This window comes from Apis dorsata, unplaced genomic scaffold (genome assembly GCF_000469605.1).
Source record: "Apis dorsata unplaced genomic scaffold, Apis dorsata 1.3 scaffold_397, whole genome shotgun sequence".
Classification (NCBI taxonomy): Eukaryota; Metazoa; Arthropoda; class Insecta; order Hymenoptera; family Apidae; genus Apis; species Apis dorsata.
This window is the reverse complement of record NW_006263656.1, coordinates 1,086,092-1,096,725: the sequence shown is the minus strand read 5'-3', so window position 1 is coordinate 1,096,725 and position 10,634 is coordinate 1,086,092. Positions and strand designations below refer to the sequence as shown.

At 24.7% G+C, this 10,634-nt stretch overlaps 3 protein-coding genes across 5 annotated transcripts; 2 read left to right on the top strand and 1 right to left on the bottom strand.

Annotated features, from left to right (window-relative positions):
- The first annotated feature begins 1,038 nt into the window (after positions 1-1,038).
- On the top strand, positions 1,039-2,674 carry LOC102675415 (serine/threonine-protein kinase Nek5-like). Of its 2 annotated transcripts, none has more exons than XM_031512190.1 (6): positions 1,039-1,224; positions 1,282-1,372; positions 1,524-1,691; positions 1,778-1,938; positions 2,028-2,184; positions 2,279-2,674. In XM_031512190.1, exons 1-6 carry the CDS (start codon positions 1,166-1,168, stop codon positions 2,561-2,563), a joined length of 921 nt encoding a protein of 306 aa, XP_031368050.1. In that variant the 5' UTR covers positions 1,039-1,165; the 3' UTR covers positions 2,564-2,674. The 2 variants fall into 2 exon arrangements, with proteins under 2 accessions (XP_031368050.1, XP_031368049.1); XM_031512189.1 differs by having other exon boundaries at positions 1,778-1,950.
- Positions 2,675-2,767: 93 nt separating this feature from the next.
- Positions 2,768-6,698, top strand: LOC102675559 (MAM and LDL-receptor class A domain-containing protein 1-like). Of its 2 annotated transcripts, XM_031512188.1 has the most exons (10): positions 2,768-3,602; positions 3,676-3,873; positions 3,941-4,298; positions 4,449-4,625; positions 4,680-5,106; positions 5,208-5,552; positions 5,618-5,839; positions 5,911-6,296; positions 6,413-6,578; positions 6,647-6,698. In XM_031512188.1, exons 1-10 carry the CDS (start codon positions 3,217-3,219, stop codon positions 6,682-6,684), a joined length of 2,703 nt encoding a protein of 900 aa, XP_031368048.1. In that variant the 5' UTR covers positions 2,768-3,216; the 3' UTR covers positions 6,685-6,698. The 2 variants fall into 2 exon arrangements, with proteins under 2 accessions (XP_031368048.1, XP_031368047.1); XM_031512187.1 differs by having other exon boundaries at positions 4,449-5,106.
- A 13-nt stretch (positions 6,699-6,711) lies between these two features.
- LOC102675282 (rRNA methyltransferase 3, mitochondrial) lies at positions 6,712-8,750 on the bottom strand. The gene is made up of 4 exons (XM_006619196.2): positions 8,143-8,750; positions 7,809-8,047; positions 7,547-7,702; positions 6,712-7,429 (listed from the first exon to the last, which is right to left on the bottom strand). The coding sequence occupies exons 1-4, from the start codon at positions 8,448-8,450 to the stop codon at positions 6,864-6,866; spliced, it is 1,269 nt and encodes a 422-aa protein (XP_006619259.1). The 5' UTR covers positions 8,451-8,750; the 3' UTR covers positions 6,712-6,863.
- Between the last annotated feature and the right edge of the window lie 1,884 nt (positions 8,751-10,634).

Sequence of the window (10,634 nt, the reverse complement as noted above, 5' to 3'; positions counted from 1 at the left end):
TTTTTTTTTTTTTTTTTTTTTTTTTTTTTTTTTTTTATATAGTTAAGATGTTTTTGGTTTAACATAAATTTGACAATACATCTTATGAGATACTCTGTACATACTGCAGTATCATCTAATTCTGCATTGCACTAGGGTATAAGGTGATTTGCTTTTTTCATTGGAAGTAAATGTTTGGTCAACATAATCATCGTTCAATTCCATTCAGAATTGTCGATGTGTGCACGAGTATTCTAAAACTGAAGAGTTCATACATTGATCTAATGTGTACATTTTTTAAATTAGAATAGCCATATTGTTTTGTCAGCTATGTTTTATCTTATTATGGTCAAGATATTTTTTACAATCAATTCTTGAAAAGTAATTTTTTTTGTCATTGTGTCATTTTATCATTTATAATAAATTTTCTGCGTGTTCTTGAATACAACGTTTACTATCATGAACTATGCAATTCAATCAGATCAACTACGTCATCATACTTTTCTTTCGTGATATAATATGATACATCTAAACGCTTTAGGAAAAAAATCTTTATTGCGTTATTTGTAAAAAAGACGAATAAAACTACTACATGTAATTTAATGCCCCAATTTTCCCTACCTTTGCATATGTGCTTTCGTTAATATGTATAGAATGTTTGCTAATGAATTTTAGAGATTTTAAATAGCATTAAAGTAATACTTTATAAATTGTGAGCAAACAAAATGCGTTTTTGTAAACACTTTTTATGAATGATAATAAACCCACAATCTATGCACGTCATAATTATTGAAATAATTAAATTTAATTTATACATCACAAATTAATGTTATACACATTAAGATTTGTAGTTTATATAATTTCATTTAATTTATAATATCACACCAGAAAAAATTCCAAAACTAATTGAATCAATAAATTATTATACATTTTTTAATAATTTTTTATAAGAAACAAATATATATAATTATATTATAATATTTAATAATATATTAATTATAATATTTGTTTGGATATAGATATTTTTAACGTAAAAAAAAATTCAAAATAGAATAATAGTTTCGAAGTTTTATTTATATTGGTGTATCATAACAAATCTATTAATGCTTGATAGCCGGTAGTTATATTTACCTGCAAATTTATAATTAAATTCAATCTTTGTTATTTCTTATAATTTTTATTAAAAATGTCCAAACATATAAATAATTATATATTTGAAACTCTATTAGGACAAGGCACTTTTGGGTATATATTTATGTTACATTTTATTTAATTTTTTTATTTTTTTATTCTCGTTTTTAGATCCGTTTATTTAGTACGACGAAAAAAAGATTCTAAACCATTCGTAATTAAAGAACAAATTTTTGATAATGTAAATGCATTGCCTTTTAAGGTAAGAAAATAAAATAGATTATATTTATATAATAATAATTAATTTAATAATTATAAAAATATTATATATATTTTTTTAATGTTTTATTATATGAAAAATTTTCTTTGTATTTGTATTTTATTATGACTAATCAGATACATTTTCTACTTAGAGCATATTAGAAGAAGTGAAATGTTTATACACATTAAGACATCCTAATATAATAGTCTATCATGGAGCTTGGATAGAAGATAATCACTGTTACATTCTTATGGAATATGCAACACGATGCACTTTGAAGGATTTATTAAAAACACACGAGACATCACTTAAAGAGGAAGTAAGAACTTAGGAAGCATAAAATATTTTTTTCTTCTTCATAATATATTTAATTTAATAAGATATTCAATTTAAATATTTATGTAGGATGCATTATATTTATTTTCTCAAATTGTTCTTGGAGTTCATCATATTCATTCCAAAAAGATTCTTCATAGAGATTTAAAACCGGAAAATATCATGTTGACCGGTAGTCGTGGTGATATCATTAAAATCGGAGATTTTGGTGTATCGAAGAGTTTGAAAGAGTATCATTTATTGTAAAAAAATTAGTTTTTAGAATTTATATTAAATTTTTTAAATATAAATGATTTTATATAATACTATTATTATATAGATTAAAAAATCCATCAATTATTTCTTGTGCTGGATCATTTTGTTATATGGCTCCAGAAATGTTGAAAGGTGAATCTTATGATTTTAAATGCGACATATGGAGTATGGGTATTATTCTTTATGAAATGATTACGAAAAAACATCCATTTTCCGCTACGGTAATATTTCAATTAAATATATAAAAAATAATATAATACATTTCAATCAACGTAATTTGTGATTTCATTTCAGTTTTTATACTTTAATTTTTAGACTTTAACAGAAATTATAAAAAAGGTTTGTGAAGAAAAACCACGACCTCTTCCTAAAGGAACATCATTATCTGTTATTAGTCTCATATCAAAAATGTTGAGAAAGCAATCATTTTGTCGTCCAAAAACAAATCAATTAGTTTTGAGTCCTTATCTAGTGCCTTTCATTATTCGAATATATTTAAATTTAGGACGTGTTTTGAATACTGCTAATAAGGATAATAAAAATTTTAATTCTGAAATATTTTTAAAATTTTTGAAAGCGCAAAAAACTTTCTTAGTCTAATATGTATTTAGATATGATTTATCTTTTTTTAAGCATTTATTTTTTTGTTTATATTTGAATAATTATTATATGTAATTTTATATGTATATAATAAATATTTTTTTTATTAAAGTTTAATCATCATTAAATATATTTCTATATATTTTTGTATATTATTATTAATAATATTTAATAATTATTAGTCAATTTAATAGAATTGTTCAAGGGACGGTTATCGAACTCGGTTTCTCTATACTAGGATCAAAAGCGTAACGACAGGAAGCAAAGACCGGAACTGCGGAATACTCGTTTCATTTCATCACATGCACCTTTTGAAAACTGTTCAGTTCGTTTTTAGTTAGAGGAATATCATACTTCTGCGTATATAAATTCAATAAATGTGTTGTTAATTTTTGAAAATCAAAAAAAAAATATTTGAAGTTAAGAATCAATTTCTCGAGCAATTTAAAGAGCGAAATTTCATATCTTCGTAAAGTAAAATTTAAAATAAATTTAATGTAAAAAATTTTATATTAAATCTGATAAAAAAATTGATAATACAATATATATAATAAAAAATTTTTAATTATTTTCGCGATGTAATCGAGAATTTAAGATTTTTTTTAATATCTCAATATTATATTATCTATTTAATTATCTATTATACTTACAAAATGTGGTTGATATTAATATGTTATTGTCTTTACTGGTTGACATGTGCTTCTTCATGGTATCCCGTAAATTCAATGCTTGGAGAACAAATAGATCTTATCACTGGTATAAACGAAAGTTTTATTCCCAATTGGACTAAAAGTGTAGAAAATGAAGAGACAAAGAATGTTTTTGATACTTTTGTTACTAACAATGCCTCAACGCAATTTCCATTTAATTCCATAAATCGTGATCGTGAACTCTTGGATGAAGTAGAACGTATTGAACCCAAACATTGGCCAGATATTTTATATACTCGAACAATTGTTTCTTCTACTACGGAGACACCACTATTACGAAACCCATTTTATCCACTTATATTTACTCAAAAAAATTCATCGACGCAAAGGTATTTTATAAAAAAATGTATTAAAAAGATTTCTTAAAATTGCATAATTTCAAAATATATCTTTCATTTTAAGATATCCACCAATCGCAGCATCATTACCTACAGTATCAATAGATGAAGTTTTTTGCGATTTTGGATCATTTCCAGCGCAAACACTTTGTGAATGGCAAAATGGTGATAGTATACTAGACTGGGTGGCTGGAACAGGTATGGGTACCAATTGGATGGGTGGTCCATCAAGTGATTATACTACTGGTACTATGGAAGGAGGGTGTGTTTATTTATAAATATATTTATATATATAATTTAATATGCATATTAATTCAAATATAATTTAGATATGCTTTTCTTGAAACATCAAAATTGTTACAAAGAGATGATAAAACAAAAAATCTAGGAGGATTGTTACATAGTCCTCAACTAGGAAGCACTGGAATTGTTGGAACTTGCATCATGTTTAAGTATAGTATGGATGGTCTTAGCATTGCTGGTCTAAGAGTCTTACTTCATGTAGGTGTGGATGAATATTCCATTAAGAAGGAACAAACTGAAGAAATCATTCCAGAAAATACAACCATACCATTTTGTAAACCATTGGAAATTTTTGACGAACGTGTTATTTGGAATGCTCAGTATTATAGTTTAGGTATTTGGCAGCAAACTCAGATGTTATATACTTATCCCGATGTACATTCGGTAATTAAGAATTTTTCTCGTCCTATATTTTTATTTGAGAAAAAAGAAATCTTATTATTAATCAAAGTATTGATAAAATTAATAGTATTCAATTCTTTTAATATTAAAAGTATTATGATTATTATATTGAAATAAGGTATTTGTTTTTAGTTGATCATCGAAGGAATTCCCGTAGATTCTACTGATCCAGCTCGTTTATATAGAGGTTACATAGCTGTAGATGATATAGATTTACAACCAGGGACTTCGTGCATCGGTTTTTGTAATTTTGCTGGTGGATTTTGTGATTGGGCTAATGATGCAGATGATGACTTCGATTGGACAATTGTAAGTTTATCAACAACTGTATATTTTTTATATATAATACAAATGTATATACAGAGTCGAGGCAGTGGAAATCCAACAACTGGACCAGCAATGGATAGTTCGGCAGATCGATTAACAGCTGGAGGATATGCATATATAGATTCTTCTTTTCCACGTCGACCAGGAGACAAAGCTAGACTTGTTAGCACTAGTTTTCCTGCACCAAGTGCTGATGCACCTATGTGTATGCACTTCTGGTTTCACATGTTTGGTTCCGGAATCGGTACTTTAAAGCTATTCATGCGTCATTTTCGTAGTTTGGAAGCTCCGTTTCGAGAAATTTGGAGTCTGAACGGGAATGCTGGAAATACATGGTTCATAGCTCAAATTACGATCAGTTCTCTAGATGATTTTCAACTTCTTTTTGAAGCGTCTGTAGGAAACACTGGAATGGGAGATATTGCTATTGACGATATTTCTTTTGCACAAGGATCTTGTCCAGGTAGAAAATTATAAAAAAAAAAAGATTTGATTTAAAATAATAGGATTATAATTGCTTCAAATATTCGTTTATATTCATTATATATGTATATATATTTATAGCTTTACCTCAAGTTGCTGTACCTATATTACGAGATTGTACTTTCGAAGTTGATGAGTGTGACTGGATCAATTCTCGAGATCCTGATCGAGTGGAATGGGAAAGACTCTCTATACAAGCGCTAAATCTAAGAAATCAACGGAAACCATACAGCAATGGATACATAGTAAATCGAAGAAACGAATATTTTCTTGGTCTAGGTCGTCCAAGAGAAGGATATCGATCATCTGGAGGCGGAACAGCGCAACTTGTTAGTCGAGAAATGAAAAGCAGTGAGGAACCTTTGTGTGTTACCTTTTGGTATTTCATGTTTGAATCTTTTATTGATTCTGCTGGACCAAGTTTAGGTTTGTATCTTATTATTGATTTCTAATTATCATAATATATTTATAAAAATAATATAAATTTAAAGGAGTACTTCGTGTGTCTATACAAACAATTGAAAAATCTTCAACCGAATCTAGACCAATCTGGCAATTGTACAATAATCAAGGACCCACCTGGAATTATGCTCAAATCAATATAAACGAAAAGGAAAACTTTAACGTAATTTTTGAAGGTACTTGGGGTCCAAATCGTGCCAGCGGTAGCATTGGCATTGATGATATTTCTTTTTATACTGGAAATTGTTCCGGTAAGCTTTACAATGAATATATAATTCTATTTCAAATTAATTGTATTATTATTAAATGCATTAATGTTTAGTGAAACCATCTAGCGCATCTGTAAGACCAGAAGACTGTAGCTTCGAAAAAGGATTATGCGGTTGGGAAAATATTACTTCTTCGGAAAACGAACGTACAGTCACTTGGCAGCGTGCATTTCTTACTCATCGTCCAGCTCAATTATTGGATAAAACTTTCGGAGCAACTGGAAATTTTGTTTTCTTTGATATTTTTACTACAAATAAACAATCAACAGATGTACGACTACGATCTCCTATAATACAAACATCGCCTGATGAAGAATCTGTTTGTTTCACTTTTTGGTTCGCTGCCTTTGGTGTCGAGGAATCTACAACACTACAAATTATTAAAATGAATATTGACAAAGAAATTAGCAATAATGAAGAAAATAATGAAAAACAACAAGTAAGTGTAAAATTTAATGTAAATATTAAAAATGTAAATGTTAAAAATTTAAGATCTAAAATTTGATAAAAAATTAATATTTCATTTATTTTATTATTATTATATTATTATTTTAGTTATGGTCATTAACAGCAAAAGGATTTAATAATCCAAGACCTGTATGGACTGCTGCACAAGTAACAATAGATGCTCGTGTATCTTATCGTCTCATTTTAAAAGGAAGTGCTAGCAATGGAGGTTTTGCTATCGATGACATAAAATTTCAGCCTCAAAGTTGTATAAGTAAGATTTTTTTTTTAAGAAAAATGAAATAAACAAATGTATCATGTTTTATTATTTTAATTTTACAGTTCGACCTGCTGCTGCTCAACCTAATAATGGAAGTTAAAATATTTTTAATTACAAAAATTCATAATTATTATCTATATTAGAATTATATTTTTATTCTATTTGTTACAAAACTTAAATAGGATAAGCTTTTGTAAATAATAAATACGAAGTTTAATTAAAAAAAAATAATAAATATTTATTTGTTTAAACATATAATATTTATTAAAGAAATCTTTATCAAAGTTTATTTATTTTTTTGAAAAATTGTCTCTTAATTTCAAAAATAACAATACCAAGTGCCACACCTACATTTAAACTATCTACTCCTTTTATTAAAGGTATATTGATACGAATACTATTTCGTTTTTTTAAGAATTCATAAGAATTAAAATTCAAACCTTCAGTTTCTCCACTTAGAATAATTACAGATTCTTTTTTTGTATAATCTATAGAATAATATGGTATAATAGGAAATTTTAACATAAATTGTCTCATCATTTTTTTATTTTTTGGTATCATTTCTTCCTCTTCATTATTATTATTTTTATCTTTATTATTCAAAATAAATTTTGATTTGAAATCTTCTGGATTAATATCAAATATTTCCAAACTTGACTGGAGTATATCAGATGAATAATAAGATAAAAATTCATCACCAAAATTGCTATCTGTTATAAAAATATTAGAATCTTCAGTAATTAGAGATGATATTTCATCCCATGTTGGAAATGCAAGAATAGGTAGTTGAAAATGAGTACCAGCTGCACTTCTAAGTACTTTAGGATCCCATAGATCTACACATCCTATAAATATTAAATCTTCATTTACTACAAATTATTTTTTAAAAAATTATTATTATAATTTGATATTATATATTATATTGAAATTAATATAATTTGATCATAAATTCAAAATCATACCTTTCATTAATATTAATTTCTCACAGCCTACTGCTGCGGCAACTCTCATAATTGAGCCTAGATTTCCTGGCTCTCTTATATTATCACAAATGATAGTAAGTGGTAAAGCATTATTAACAGGAATATTATTATTTACATCTGGAGTTTTAAAAATTCCTATATAATGAAAAAAAAATATAAATGGAATCATTTAAATATTAAATTTAACAATATGAAACTTATATATTAAATATTATATATTTAAAATATATAATATTAATACCTAATAATCCAGGAGAAGTACTTAAAGTAGACCATAATTGGATTGTATTATAAGGAACTTTATATAATTTAACTTCTTCAGGAAATTTTAATGCTGCTATATTAGTTGGATCATTATAAATTATTACACTTGGAATTGCACCAGATTTTAAGGCATCTGCAATTAGTCTTTGTCCTTCTAAGATTATTTCATTGTCTTTTTCTCTCTTTTTTCGTGACTTTAATTTAGTCATTAAAGATCTAAAATGATTAGAAATTTAAAATAATTTGTTTTATTTTACATATATAATTTTTCAATTTTTTTTTAAGATTATAATGGAAAATAAATAACATACGTTACAATTTTATCATTTTCTTTAAGTTTCATAAATTTATTCTTTTTTACAGTTATTTCAATTTCTTCATTTTTTGTTTCTTGGGAAAGTTTTGTTCTTTTTGATTTTCTTGTAGAGACTCTTCTTTGTCTAGAAATTTCTGATTTAGTAGTATTACATTCATAAAGTTCATCTTCGTTAATAATTGCAATTGGTTTTCGGCTAACCCATCTTGCATACGTCCGTGTTATATTTAAATTAAGTATGTTAAATGTTTTCACATATCGAAATGATTGAATATTATTATACATAATATTTAGAAATAACATTATTATTAGTGTACTTTAATTATATTTTTATTAATAATTTATATTTACTTTAATAACAATACTAACAATACTAACAACTACATAATTTTTTATTAATTGAATATCACTGAAAAAATATATTTTAATAAAATTCAAAAAATATTTTTTAAAATTATATTATGTTCTTTCAAATTATATTCTTTAAAATTAATTATATTATTTATATAAATTAACTTAAATATATACGTAATTACTTATTTTTCATTTAAAATGTTCAAAGATAAAAATAATAACGTGAATAGAAAATATGATCTCTTAAAATTTCACAAACCGATAGATGTCGACACTTGTCTTGTCGATAACGTTTTTCTATAGGAGTTATTTATATACGTACAGTATTATTTAAAATGTTAATTTATTTTATTTTTATTTATTAAATAAAATAAAATAAAAACTATTAAAATCTATATTATACTATTTTGAAAAAAAATAAATTAAATTTTTACATTGATGAATTTTTTCATTAGTTTTATATAATTCAAATTCCATGTTTGTACATTTACATATATTTATGTAAGTATTTATATATAAATATTAAATTTTGTTTAATGTGTTTATTATTACAATACGATTTTTGTATCAAAATTATTTTATTATAAATTATATTTTTTAAATAAATACTAATAAATATTAATAAATTAACAAATTACAAAATAACTTGAGAAAGAAATAATGTATAACATATGTGATTAAATAATTTATTTTATTATATTAAGTATGAATAAACATATGTTGGGATAAAGTAATTAATGTAAAAAATTACGAATTTAATTTGCCATGGCTAATATTATCATAGTTATATTTTCAACATAACAAATATATATTTTCAACATAACAAAAATATAGTGCAAAATAAAGAATTATAGGACAGGATATTTGAAGCATATTTTCTCTAATTTATTAATTAGAATTTCAAAAATGTAAGGATCTAAGTACCAAATATAATAATTAAATATTAAAATTCAGAGTAAATAAAATAAATCATTCGTGTACATAATTCTTATGAATTTACATTAGAAAAAATCTGATACTTTGATCCATACATCTTTTATATCTTAAATTAATTCATTTAGTTTACATAAATATACTATTTCTAACATCATTCAAGATATTATGTTCTCTTTTTGATAATTTCATATGCATATGTTTATATGTTGTACTTAAAATACTTAAATATTTAAATAACATAATTTTTATATTAAAATAATAAAATTAAGATAAAAATAGCTTTTAGTCTGTATCTAGAGAGATTTCAACCAGTTTATAGTTTCGGATATTAAGCATTTGCTATTAAAAAATAAATTTGATCAATAATTTATCCTTTGAAATTTGAATTAATAAATAATGAACATAGTATAGTAATATAATAAACATAATTACATATATTTATGTTTTTTGATATGCATGTATGTGTGTGTGTATATGTATTCTCTGTTATATATGCAGTATACGCATGTATATTCAAATAGGTGTATACAAGTAAAAAGTATTTATAGTCAAATATTAGAACCACAATTGGTATCAAACTGTTCTATATAATTGTTCTGAATTTTTTTGGTTTTTGTATCATCATAGGAGCTGAAAGTGATTAATTCTCAGCATAAGATATGAATTAAGCCACATAACCTACTTTATTTTTTATTATACGATTACCAGAAATATTTATATTTATTGTCTTTATGTAATTATAACCCTTAAGTCTTTATTATTGGCTTGAAATTTCTTATAACAAATTAATATAATAAAGATAACTTTTTAAAATTTTTTTTTCAGATTATGTAAAATATTTTTTTTTCTGCAATAATTTGTTATTCTTGATATGTTCATTTAATAAAAATTTGTTGAAAAGTAATACAAATATTTAATACAATGTAATTTTGCAGATAATCGATAGAATGCTTAAGGGTCGAAAGTCAAATCGATTGTACGTATAATCGATGTACATCACAAAGTATATTGAAAGATATATATTCACGGTGCGTTTTCATTTTTTTAAAGAATATTATTTCTACATACAAATATTAATTACTAATATATTACAATATTCTGCACCTCATGTAAAATTGAAATCGCAGCCGCGTCGATTATACGTACAAATTACAAGAATATCTCTTAACAATAATTATTGTCTTCGGTACAGTTCCG

Coding starts and splice junctions, on each gene's coding strand:
- LOC102675415 (XM_031512189.1), top strand. CDS start 1,166: ATGTCCAAACATATAAATAATTATATATTTGAAACTCTATTAGGACAA. Junction 1,373..1,523: donor TAAATGCATTGCCTTTTAAG/GTAAGAAAATAA, acceptor TTTTCTACTTAG/AGCATATTAGAAGAAGTGAA. Junction 2,185..2,278: donor AACATCCATTTTCCGCTACG/GTAATATTTCAA, acceptor TTTAATTTTTAG/ACTTTAACAGAAATTATAAA.
- LOC102675282 (XM_006619196.2), bottom strand. CDS start 8,450: ATGTTATTTCTAAATATTATGTATAATAATATTCAATCATTTCGATAT. Junction 8,048..8,142: donor GAAAATGATAAAATTGTAAC/GTATGTTATTTA, acceptor TAATCATTTTAG/ATCTTTAATGACTAAATTAA. Junction 7,703..7,808: donor TACTTCTCCTGGATTATTAG/GTATTAATATTA, acceptor TTCATTATATAG/GAATTTTTAAAACTCCAGAT.
- LOC102675559 (XM_031512187.1), top strand. CDS start 3,217: ATGTGGTTGATATTAATATGTTATTGTCTTTACTGGTTGACATGTGCT. Junction 4,299..4,448: donor CTTATCCCGATGTACATTCG/GTAATTAAGAAT, acceptor ATTTGTTTTTAG/TTGATCATCGAAGGAATTCC. Junction 5,553..5,617: donor TTCTGCTGGACCAAGTTTAG/GTTTGTATCTTA, acceptor ATAAATTTAAAG/GAGTACTTCGTGTGTCTATA.